Below are 13,468 nucleotides of genomic sequence, written 5' to 3' on the forward strand. Positions count from 1 at the left end.
CTTTTTATGGTTGGTTAAAAAATTATCCTGAAAGCATCTATGCCTTAGGACCAATCACGTTATTTTGATCTCAATAAATACAATGTATTACATATTAAAGCAAATGTTAAGAATTGAAAAGGAAATTATAAATCACAAATTCTACTTCTTTTACAGAGAAGAAAATAGGCCACTCTGAGAAGTTACAACTTGCCTCCATTTAGAGTTCACAATGGCACTAGACCAGGGGTGGGCAAACTTTTTGGCTCGAGGGCCACAATGGGTTCTTAAACTGGACCGGAGGGCCGGAACAAAAGCATGGATGGAGTGTTTGTGTGAACTAATATAAATTCAAAGTAAACATCATTACATAAAAGGGTACGGTCTTTTTTGTTTGTTTGTTTTATTCATTTCCAACGGGCTGCATCCGGCCCGCGGGCCGTAGTTTGCCCACGGCTGCACTAGAATCATGGGAATGAGAAGCCCTGGACTTCACCCTCTCCCTCTAATGCTTTTCCCCACGTCCCCCCAGAAGCTTTCCCCTTTACAGTCTGGCTGCTGAAAAGTAACTCAATCCACTTCAATTAATATTTATTAAGCATTCAATGTACAGCTCTATAAGGGAATATATTGGGAAAAAATATATAATTTTTTTCTCATTCTGAAAGATTCTGCTTTGCCACAGAGATAGCAAAATGCACATGCACATACACATACACACAGACACCCAAAAGTACTATCTTTGAAGGCAAGAAATACCAAATTTAACTAAATTTTTAGAATGATATAGGGCTAGAAAGAAAAGAGGACACCTGAAAGTAATTTTATTTTTGTTTACCCTTAAACATACCAATCACTTTTTTCCTTGAACAGCTTTATGTTGTTTGAAAACCAACTACCTCATATTGGAAACTTAGTAAAAACTCCTTAGTGATTTCACTTGGAAGTTATAACCATAACAACTAAGATGTTTTGAAAATAAGCCTATCCATATGCCAGATAAACTTTAGAAACTCTTAATATCTCTTCTTGTACAGAAATTCTCTTTCTATTCTGATGTACTTTGGTTAAGGACCAGAAACCTAACTCCCTTAAATGAGACCCCCCCCAAAAAAAGTTTTCCAACTACCACTGTAAATAAATCTTTCTTTCAAATACAAATCAATTTCCTCAACTGTACAATCACTTCTAATTTAATGGTTTTTACTCTTGCTACTTCACTTCAAATAGTGACCTATACATTTGTTTAAGCAACATGTAAGAATTTTTCCAATTAACTTTCAAATCTTTCTAAAACCTCTATTTAAAAATATATTATCTTTGAAACTAGAGGCCCAGTACACGAAATTTTGTGCATGGGGGTGGGGAGTGTGTGTGTGTGTGGGGGTGTCCCTCAGCCTGGCCTGTGCCTTCTCACGGTTGGGGACCCCTCGGGACCCCTCGAGGGATGTCCGACTGCAGGCTTAGGCCTGCTCCCTGGGGAATTAGGCCTAAGCTGGCAGTCAGACATCTCTCTGGCAGCCCAGGGGGGATGTCTGACTGAAGGCTTAGGCCCGCTCCCCACGAAGAACAGGCCTAAGCCACAGTCGGATATCCTTAGTGCTGCTGAGGAGGCAGGAGAGGCTCCCACCACCGCTGCTGCACTCGAAGGCCTCAGCTCGGCTTGTAGCTGAGCAGAGCTCCCCCTGTGGGAGTGCACTGACCACCAGGGGGCAGCTTCTGCATTAAGCATCTGCCCCTTGGTGGTCAATGCATGTCATAGTGACCAGTTGTTCCACCATTCGGTTGATTTGCATATTAGGGTTTTATTATATAGGACAATTTGAATGCTTTAACAAAAACTGATTTGCAAGTCCCTGTTACCATAATTATCAGTTTTTACAAGTCTCCTAAAAACGTTCTGCCTTATCAGTTTTCTTGATTCTAAGATGTCAATGATATGGAAACATTTTTGATATAACAGAACATTTATTCACATCATTTTCCCTTCAACACACACGTTATTTGATGATGATTATATTGGCCATTTCCATTGGTTGGCAGGAGGCTCATCCACTAAAGGCTCCCATGGCTTCCACTGTATCATTTTTCTTGCCAGACTTAGTTCACTTTCAGCCTGTCAATAAAATATTTTTTAAAAATCATTTGCTTATACTGTTTCATAGATATTTATCATAGCTAATAACTAAAATATAACTACTAGAGCTACTATTTTCATAGTCGTACCTAATAAGCTGTTTTATCAAATGTTGATTATTAATTAATATTACCTTAACTGTCAGTTATGTAACTACCAAGAGTAAGAAAGAATAGATTTTTATTTCTTCTATTTGATTAAAATTTGATATTAGATTCTAGTTCAAAAGTTTAATTGGTGAGTTTTTTTATCTTAATTGTCTATTTCACCATTAGACTACAAATTCTTTGAGAAGCAAAAGTATGTCTCTTCATTGATGTCAATGGCTTTCAAATTTTATTTCACCACAGTCCAGAGTAAAAACAAAAGAAACAAAACAAAATTTTACTAAGGATCTATAACACACACATATAACTCAAAGAAAAAAATATTACATTTACGAGCTGTGATACACTCTATATTCTACTGTATTTTTTAACAAATTTTTTTACTGATTTCAGAGAGTAAGGGAAAGGGAGAGAGAGAAACATCAATGATAAGAGAGAATCATTGATCAGCTGCCTTATACATGGCCCTTGAGCCTGCAACCCAGCACGTGCCTGGTTCATAGTTCAACACTCAACCGCTGAGCCATGCCAGCCATGCTCTGTTGTATTTTTTCAAGTACTAGACACAACCCACCTATCTGATTTCATGACCCATAATCACTTGAGACCAGTCTGTAAAACAGTGATCTATGGAATGTAGAATGCAGCAGGCACACAAAAATATTTTTGATTGAACTAGTTTCCTTAATCAGATTGTTACATTCGCTTTTTCCTTTCAAATACAATTCATAACACATCTAACAAATATATTTTATGTATCTTATTATTTCACATTTTTTCTAGAACAAAGAGACCTATGACAACTCTGGCCAACTTAGAAGAACACTGTTGAACACTTGTCAGGATGTCATGGAAGGAATTCAAAACAGAATAAGTGCTTAGATTCATCCTAACAGAAGCTATAATTCTCAAGTGGTTCAAAACAGCCAATCTATGTTTAGCAGCAACAGTCTAAAAAGTATATAAACAATGAGTTAAATAGTAGACTAAAGGAAATCTGGAGGTAGAAGTATTTACCAAGGCTGAAATAAGAAAACAGTATAAATACTGATTAAAAATATCCCTTAGGATGGCCATTTCCCTGATCTGGGTCTCTTGAATATTCATGCTTTCTCTATGCCCCCAAAGCACTGTAGTGTGGGGAGGCCGTTCAGCTCTAACGATCAGTGAAGCCAGCCTTATTTCAGAGAGCTGGACCCAGTTGCATACAGCCCTTGTAGCCCACTCCTTGACTCGTCTCTAGCTTCTGACACACTATCCTTTCCTCATCCCTCTCTTACTATAGCTCTAGAATGGACGGTCCAATATGGTAACCACTATCTACATGTGACTACTGAGTGAGCACTTGCAATGTACCTAGTTCAAATTCAGATGTGCTGCACGTATTAAAATACACATCAAATTCTGAAGATTCAGTATAAAAAAGAATGTAAAATAACTCAATTTTTTATAATACTTATGTTTCAATAATATTTTAGATATATTGGGTTATATAAAACACTAGAGGCCCGGTACACAAAAATTTGTTCACTCGAGGGCGGGGGTCCCTTGGCCCGGCCTGCGCCCTCTCGCAGTCCGGGACCCCTCGGAGGATGTCCACCTGCCAGCGTAAGCTCGCTCCCCGGGGCATCGGGCCTAGGTGGCAGTCAGACTTCCCTCTGGCAGCCCAGGAGCCCTCGGGGGATGTCTAACTGACATCCTTAGTGCTGCCAAGGAGGCGACCGGTCGTTCCGGCATTAGGGTCAATTTGCATATTACCCTTTAATTATATAGAAATATTAACCTTATATTGCCCATGAAAATGTGCAGATCTGCAGAACTGACTTAAAAATACTTAATGTATCATAAGACTACAATTGCTTGATAATTTATCAACTAAAGTTATGGTCAAAGTGAAATCAGGGAGAAAAGAAAGAGGATTAGGAAGAGGACAATAATAATAAGTTTCCAGTAAGTTCCCATACTCTACATCTAGTACCTTATGCTAATGAACAGAAAGGCCAGGAAAATAGGCCTCTAATAATTGAAACAGTACATTCATCAAAAGCTGTCTGAATGCCCTATTTTTCTTTTAACGGAGCCATCTAACAATGCTTTTAAATATGTCTATTAGTTAAATACTTCCCTAATCTACAATAATTTCAAATATTTCCTCTTATTTATCCTTTGATAAAAGGCAAGGAAACTTAAGAAAAAATGATTACCTTTTTGAAAAATTCAAAAAAATCCTTACTAATAAAAGGCTAAGTAGTCGCCACACCGTCACAAGATGGCTGGGCGCACAAAGGGCGCGCGCAGGTGGGCGTGGCTGGTCTTGATGCTGCAGGCACCGCACGGAGCCTGCCTGGGAGTCCCACCTCCTCCCAGCTCCGAGTGCGGCCAGGCCTGGGGGGTCCAAGGCCGAGACCCAGGCCCAGGCAAGCCGTGGATGGCATGGCGGCAGCTGCTACAAGGGCCGAGGCTGAGACTCAAGCCCAGGCAAGCCGCAGCTGGCATGGCAGTAGCTGCTGCAAGGGCCGGGCCGAGGCTCAGTGGTGGCTGGCAGTGGCAGCAGCAGCGGCGCAATGGGGGCATCGCCCCCCCCCCCCCCCCCCCCCCCCCGCCATCAGCCCAGTCGCCTCCCGCAGAGGGAGGCCAGAGGCAGCAGCCGCAGCGAGAGGGTGATGGGGGCAGTGGCTTCCCATGATTGGCCCCTTGCCTCCAGCAGAGGGAGACCAGACTGCGGCTTAGGCCCGCTCCCCTACTAAGCCATCAGTAGGACATCCCCTGAGGTCTCCCGGACTTTGAGAGGGGGCAGGTCAGGCTGAGGGAGCCCCCCCAGTGCATGAATTTTCGTGCACCGGGCCTCTACTGTAAAAAATAAATGAAACAGAACTGAATATTTATAAGACTCACATAAGAGGAAGACACAGGAGTATATAGAGGGAGGATTATTTGTCCAAATAAAAATTTTTAAAACCTCTACATATGGGAGATAATATCCAATTGAAGTCAAAAGACAAAACAACAGGCTAAAAAAAAAATGTTTAGGCAATATGGCAAAAGATTAAGGTTAGTATCTCTTTTATTTTAAAACAACTCTCAAAGAAATGTGTAAAAAAAAACAAATTATAGAATAAAAATATCGCCTTAGCTGGTTTGGCTCAGTGGATAGAGTGGGGGCCCACAGACTGAAGAGTCCTAGGTCAGATTCTGGTCAAGGGCACGTACCTCAGTTGCAGGCTCAATCTCTAGCCCTGATCAGGGCTCATATGAGAGGCAACCAATCAATGTATCTCTCTCACATCAATGTTTCCCTATCTCTTCCCCTCCCTTTCCACTCTAAAAATCAATGGAAAAATATCCTCAGGTGAGGATTAACAACAACAAAGTATTAATAATTGCCCTAGCTGGGTGGTTCAGTTGGTTGGAGTGTCATCCAGATAAGCCAGGATTGTGGGTTTGATCCCCAGTCGGGGCACATACAAGAATCACCAATGAATGGATAAATAAGTGGAACAACAAATCAATGTGTGTCTCTCTCTAAAAAAGCAATTAAAAAATTTCTTAAATACTAATAATTTATAGAACATGAAATATAAGAAAATTGTTTTTAACATTTAATCTTACTAGTAATTGGGGGGTAAATGCAGAACTAAAAAAGGGGGGGGGCATCATTTCCCCCAATTTAATTAAAAATTGTAGTATTCTTACCAATCCATTAAAATTTGAAAGTATTTGTATCTAAAAAGATAAAATTATTCAAGAAACAGTAAAATTGTGTAACTAATCTGAACTAAGGTCTAATAAGAACACAACCATTATATTTAAAGAATATAAAACTCCAAACTTCTAATAGAAGCCTCATAAATTCAAGTTATAATCAATGATATTTAACTACTATATACATTAGAAGTATTTTCTACTTGTGATTAGTCTTATGTTTGATGAGTTGATAAAAGAAATTTAGTTTTCCTTTCTTTCTGGAATGTCAGTTTCGTGCCTCAATACATTATGTCTCTGAACTTCTGAAGCCAAACATCTATATATTCAACTTTTTCTTTACCTGAAGAATCACCTCTTCTATTTGGCCACCCTGAAGCCTGTCTTCTAATTTTTTAACATCTGGTTCCTATAATTTAAGGGGAAAAAAAAAAACACAGAAAAATATGTAAACACAATAGCTGGATGTTTCAATATCATATATTTTAAAAACTCATATACAAAAAATGCACTTGCTATAACAAATGTAATTAATTTTTCTTTCATCATACCCTTACTAATTTTTATCAAATAGTTGGTGGAAACTGATTTCATCTTTCTGTTTTAATGTTTTTCTATCTTAATATTATTAAACATGTATTGACATGTTTATCAAGAGTAAAAAAAAAAAAAAAAAAAAAAAAGCCGTAGCCGGTTTGGCTCAGTGGATGGAGCATCGGCCTGCGGACTCAGGGGTCCCAGGTTCGATTCCGGTCGGGGGAATGTGCCATGGTTGTGGGCACATCCCCAGAAGGGGGTGTGCAGGAGGCAGCTGATCGATATTACTCTCTCGTCAATGTTTCTGACTCTCTATCCCTCTTCCTTCCTCTCTGTAAAAAGTCAATAAAAAAAAAAAATATAGGCCAAACCAGCTAGGGCTATGCATTTCTTTTTAGTTTACACCTAAGAGTGCAATTCTGGGTCATAGATTAGCTACTATTTTTAATGCTAATGGTGTCAGAGGAAATATAGGAAATAATAAGAAAATAAAGTGGTATTTTAAAATCTATATTTTAGAAAGACTGAATTAGGCATCATTTTTTTTTAACTCTTTATATATATATAAAGAGAGTAATATCGATCAGCTGCCTCCTGCACACCCCCTTCTGGGGATGTGCCCACAACCATGGCACATTCCCCCGACCGGAATCGAACCTGGGGCCCCTGAGTCCGCAGGCCGATGCTCCATCCACTGAGCCAAACCGGCTACGGCTTTTTTTTTTTTTTTATATATATATATATATATAAAGAGTTAAAAAAAATGATGCCTAATTCAGTCTTTCTAAAATATAGATTTTAAAATACCACTTTATTTTCTTATTATTTCCTATATTTCCTCTGACACCATTAGCATTAAAAATAGTAGCTAATCTATGACCCAGAATTGCACTCTTAGGTGTAAACTAAAAAGAAATGCATAGCCCTAGCTGGTTTGGCTCAGTGTATAGAGCATTGGGCTGTGGACTCAGGGGTCCTGAGTTCGATTCTGGTCAAGGGCATATGCCTGGGTTTCGGGCTCAGTCCCCAGTGGGGGGTGTGCAGGAGGCAGCCAATCAATGATTCCCTCTCATCATTGATGTTTCTATCTCTCTCTTCCTCTCCCTTCCTCTCTGAAATAAATAAAAATATATTAAAAAAAAAAAGAAATGCATAATGTTAACCAAATGACATGTTCAAGAAAATTCAAAGAAGCACAAATCACAGCTTCATATTACAAACAATCCAAATGACCACATATCATAGAATGAATGAACTACAATACTATACAGCCATGAGAATGAACAAACTAAAACTATAAACAATGATTCTCTCAAAATTAATATTAAGCGAAAGAAATCAGACACAAAAGAGTACATGCTGATGGTTCCATTCAAAACCAAAGCAAAAGGAGTATGTGATGTCAGAGGTCAGAATACTTATCTTTAGGAGGATAATAACTAATTGGAACAAGAGAGGATTTTGGTGTTCTGGAAATGTCCTCTCTTTCGATTTGATGTTAACATGGGCTGGGTGTGATGATTTTGTGAAAATTCATGATTTCTGCACATTTCTTTGTGTATATAAATCCTTCAACAAAAGAAGTCTTTAAAAAAAAAGAATGCTAGTATAGTACATTCATGACATATATTTGCTTATTTTCTAATAGACTGAGTTTTTTGAGAACCAAAAACCATGTCCTCTACACACATATCTAAATAAGTATAAATATGGTGGTGGTGGTGGCGGGGGGGGGGGGGGGGGGGGCGGGGGTTTAGGGGTTGCCCAGAAATGGAATAAAGACCGGGAGAAGAACAAAAATATTCTCTATAGGAACTGGCATGTCCTGTCTCAGGGCATCTGCTGGTGAACCCAGGATATCTGCACAGCTTGCTCCTTCACTTCTGTGCAAATCTTCCCTTGTATACGATCTCTTTAGGGAGGACCACGTGCAACTGCGTTAAGCACTTTACATAAATTACCTCATTCAGTCCTAACAATAAGTGCTCAGGGTTGATATTAGTATACCCAAGTTATAGATGAGGAAATTGAGACAGAGAATATGGACAATATGCCAACAGTCATTCAGCAAATTAGTATTAGAACTGAGATGAAATCATTGAACAGGCTACAAACCAGTGCTTTACACCAATATGCTATTACTATCTCCCTAGTATAATCTGTAAAAATATTTACTTTTATTTCCATTTTAAGCTTAGGAAATAGATACTTTACAGTCATAGCAATATTCACGGAGACTCTGCGTGGCTTTAAGCGGAGTTAAAAATCTGTGGTAATTTAACCAAAAACAGGAATCAGCAATATAACTATTATGTAGCGTAAGGGGTTGTTTTTAGCCTATTTGTATTTAGCCTTTGGGATAAACAAACATTTCTGAGGGACCTTATATGAGTGCCAGGTACTTTTCTAGGTTCTTGGATACAAGACGAATGCAATCATCATTCATTAGTAACTTATGGACTAGTCGAGAAGACATAAATAAAACACGGCGTGATAGGTACAATGGAAGCAAGGAAGCTGTCAATCTCTACTCAGGGATGTTAGAAAACGTTTCACAGAGAAGGTAATGGATCTTGAGGACTGAATAAGAACTTCCAGACAGATAAGGAAGGTAAGCATTCTAAGAAGGTGCGGGGGGGGGGGGGGGGGACGACAAGAATAAAGTTGCCTGGAATCCCCGTAACTATCAGCAGTGTGGTATTGCTGAGCATAGCTCACAAAACAGGAAATGGTAAGATAAGACTGGGAAGATAACCTAGAGCCAGACCTTGGAGGCCTTCCATCCATCAAGGATTTGATCATGTAAGCCAGTGGTTCCAAACCTGACTGTACATCAAAATCATGCAGATAAGGATAGAAAGTTGTTTCCCCAGCCAGCTCAGCATAAATCTATAAACTCAGTCTTTGAGCAACACTGACAGAAAACCATGGTAAAGTTTTTAAGGAGAAAGACACTGTAATTCACATATTGAAAAATATCACTGTACTGGCAGTGTAGGATATACAATAATGTAGAATGGGACTATACACAGACCAATCCGTTAAAAGGCAGGCAACTGAAACAGCACAGGCCAGGGAAAACGATTTTAGAACTAGTAAGTGAAAGAAATGACAGTGAACTATTCTTCACTTGACAGTGGCTATGAGAGAAAAGAGAAACAGGGCAAAAGTACAGGAAAATATAAAAAGTTTTCTTTTTCTTTTAAGATAGAATATAACTACATTTTAAGGCTATCTGAGAAGGAAAGAAGAATAAAATAAGAGTTGAAGACATTCACCTTATGAAAGGAAAAAGGAAAATTTCTTACTCTGTAATGGGAGAAAATATATAAGCCCATTGTCCTTAAGAAAAATTAAAAGAAATGCTAATTTCCCCTTTAGAGACTTTAGTCTCCACAATTAAATTAATTCCACAATTACCAAGCTAAAAGTTCCACATCAAATTGCATTGTTTTGTTGTATACCTAAGGAAACGATAAAAGCTCTTTACATTAGACTACTTATTGCATATATGTCAATTACTTTTGGAGTTTATGAACATAATTTTGGATAACTAAAAAAGTTCATGAAGTGCTAGTGTGGGAATTTAACAATAGTGTAATATAGTTTGGTATCAAAGAATCAACAGTGGTCTACTGTCTAGAGCAGCGGTTCTCAACCTGTGGGTCGCGACCCCTTTGGGGGTCAAACAACCCTTTCACAGGGGTCACCTAAGACCATCAGAAAACACATACATAATTACATATTGTTTGTGTGATTAATCACTATGCTTTAATTATGTTCAATTTGTAACAATGAAAATACATCCTGCATATCAGATATTTACATGACGATTCATAACAGTAGCAAAATTACAGTTATGAAGTAGCAACGAAAATAATTTTATGGCTGGGGGTCACCACAACATGAGGAACTGTATTAAAGGGTCGCGGCATTAGGAAGGTTGAGAACCACTGGTCTAGAGCCTTTGATTTGGAAGCTGTTACCTGCTTATATTCGTCTGCTCAGGCTCCTTACAAAATACCATGGATTGGGTGGCTTAAGCTACAGAAATTTATTTTCTCACAGTTCTGGAGATTGAAAGTCCAGGATCAAGGTCTGGCCGGGTAGGTTTCTTGTGAAAGCTTATTTTCCTGGCTTTCAGAGAGCCACCTTCTCACTGTGTCCTCATGCAGCACTCTGGTGTCTCTTCTCCTAAGGACACTAACTCTTCTGGGTCAGAGCATCAGCCATATCACCTCCGTAACCTTATTACTTCCATAGAGGTTCCAGCCACAGGAACCTCATCGGGCTTCAACATACACATTCTAAGGCAGTGGTTCTCAACCTTCCTAATGCCGCGACCCTTTAATACAGTTCCTCACATTGTGGTGACCCCCAACCATAACATTATTTTCGTTGCTACTTCATAACTGTAATTTTGCTACTGTTACGAATCGTAATGTAAACATCTGATATGCAGGATGTATTTTCATTGTTACATATTGAACATAATTAAAGCATAGTGATTAATCACAAAAACAATATGTAATTATATATGTGTTTTCTGATGGTCTTAGGTGACCCCTGTGAAAGGGTCGAGACCCACAGGTTGAGAACGGCTGTTCTAAGGGGACACAGACATTCAGTCCTTAAAATGCTCAATAAAATTTTGTAGTTAAGTGACTAATGTAGTCCTTTTTGCAACAATGCACTTTGTAAGAGTTGCTTCTGACAGTTTTCTTTAAACACAACACACCTTTTTTTTTGTTTTGTTTTCATTCTCTACTCTGAAACTAGAAAAAAAGGATGAAGATTGATGTATCTAAAAGACTGATGTAAAAAATGAAAGATCAATAAAGGACTGGGTAGGAAAGAGAGGTAAAAGAAACAGGCACAGTGTTAACTTAGGAAACGGACTTGATCTTATTCCTTTACTCCAGCATCTATAGGGCCTTGCATACAGAACGCTCTCAGTAAGCAGGTGTTTGATGAAGGAAGGAAGAGAAAGGATGGAGGAGAAACATGGAAGGAAAAAGAAGAGAAATAAGAGGAAAGTGAGCAGAATATGCAAAAAATAAGCAACTGCATTTCTGTTGTTAAATGTTGCCGTGGATACCATAAATCCAAGCAAGCAAAATTAAGTCCGCTACTTACCGCTTTCACCATATCCAGCCTCTCATTTGTAATCTCCTCTGTATATTTTCTATATGCTGCATTTTTAGGGATTTGCTCAAGAACATCAAGAATCTTTGTGTACAATATTCTTAACCTCTGAAAAGACAAATCATACAAATGTCTGTTTTACAATACCACCAAAAATCAAAATGGGACACTTTAAAAAGTTTCACAGCCTAAAGAAAAAAAAAAAAGACAACTGTTTTTTAAAAAACCACTTCACTTTAGCTGTAATTTCTTCATGTCTATGTCCTATCTATTTCATATATATATAGATAGATAGATAATGATTTTTATTTTTTTTCTATTCTTTTTTTAAATTTTATTTTCTTGTTGAAAGTATTACAAACAGTAGTACATATGTCTCCTTTTTTCCCCATTGACCTTCCCCCGGCCTCCCCTCCCCCCGCCCCCCACCCCCGCCCCGCACATGCCCTCACCCCGCCCCCGTGTCTTGCGTCCATCGGTTATGCTTATTTGCATGCACACAAGTCCTTCCATTGATCTCCTATCGATCTCTTTTACAATTTAAGGAAAATCGTTGTGGCACCGGACCAACTCTCAGGGGCTCAGGAGGAGGAGCTGTGGTTCTGGGCTGGAAACGTCGCCGTCGCGGTCACCTTCCGGGGAACAAGGTCGCCGAGGAGAAAGCCGGACAGGGGTACCCACCTCGTGCGGCGTCTCGCACACCGCCAGTCCCACGAGGCCGGTGGTCTGCGCAAAAACAACACGCCATTCAAGCCGGTGACCACTCCGCGCGCCCCCCACGCTGAGCCAGAGCAAAGCCGCAACCCCCGGCCACTCGGTGCCGCCCGCCCCGAGCTCCCTTCTGCTCCCGAGGGCCCAGCGGACCGGGCGCCCACGCCCCGCCCAGCCCGCCCGCGCCGGTTCCGCCACCCGCCGAACACGGGCCCGTCGGGCTGACCACCCCACAGCCCGAACCCAGTGACCTCCGCCCGCCTCACCTTCTTCAGCAGGCTCGCCATGACCGCGCCGACCGCCGGGCGCGCGCAGCCCTCTGGGAAGCTCGTCCAGACCCGCTCAATCCACCACCGAGGCCGCCACTCCGTCGCCTTGGAAACAGCCTGGCTCCTCCCCCTCAGGACCGCCAATGCCGCGCCTGCTCCGAAAGGGAAAATGGACGCACGCGCAGTGCGTATGCCGGCGTCTAAGCCCGGCGGGTGCGGGCCGGGGTTTGTGTTCGGTGCCTCGCCTTCGGTTCCTGTCCCTTCCACCGCGGACCATCGCCCAAAGGTGGAGGGAAATTCTCCAAGCAACTAAAATATCGAGAGTGGCCATTCTAGGAACCGGCCCTCTGCTTCCCCTTTGGCGAATTCCTGCACGTCCCTCCCCAGTGGGGGCAGTAACATGAGGGTGGGCGTGGAGCTCTCCCGGCGATCGCTGAACTGCAAAGGTTAATTCGTGCGAGCTTTCCAGTGTTCTCGGGATGTGGAGCCGCGGCACTGCCGCATGCAGTTGCATTTCCCATCGCAACCCCTCTCTTCTCCATTTCACTCCCTGAAGCAATCGTCATCATTTCCCCACCGACCTCTACAGACGTTTATTGAGCACATGCTAGTTCCTGGACATAATTTGTAAGACAGGATCCCACAGCCTGGAACTCACAGAACAATGATGAAGACATGCAAGGCTAGGTCATGCTAGTGTTCCAAAAGAGGTTTGTACCAAGTGTCATGGCAGCAGGTAGAAGAGGAAATAACTCGCCAAAAGTTGTGGGTGACTTGAGTTAAAGAAGGCATTTACTAAAAAGTTAATGAGAGAAAAGCGCAAGAGAGAAATACATATATTCTGAATAGCAAAAGTCATAATTTAAGTAGTAAAACACCCC

At 40.8% G+C, this 13,468-nt stretch overlaps 1 protein-coding gene across 1 annotated transcript; it reads right to left on the reverse strand.

Annotated features, from left to right (window-relative positions):
* Positions 1 to 553: 553 nt before the first annotated feature.
* Positions 554 to 13,189, reverse strand: NDUFA5 (NADH:ubiquinone oxidoreductase subunit A5). The gene is made up of 5 exons (XM_081102806.1): positions 12,585 to 13,189; positions 12,289 to 12,333; positions 11,599 to 11,715; positions 6,269 to 6,334; positions 554 to 2,095 (listed from the first exon to the last, which is right to left on the reverse strand). Exons 1-5 carry the CDS (start codon positions 12,603 to 12,605, stop codon positions 1,994 to 1,996), a joined length of 351 nt encoding a protein of 116 aa, XP_080958932.1. The 5' UTR covers positions 12,606 to 13,189; the 3' UTR covers positions 554 to 1,993.
* Between the last annotated feature and the right edge of the window lie 279 nt (positions 13,190 to 13,468).

Source organism: Myotis nattereri (assembly GCF_964212035.1).
Source record: "Myotis nattereri genome assembly, chromosome: 11".
NCBI classification, from domain to species: Eukaryota; Metazoa; Chordata; class Mammalia; order Chiroptera; family Vespertilionidae; genus Myotis; species Myotis nattereri.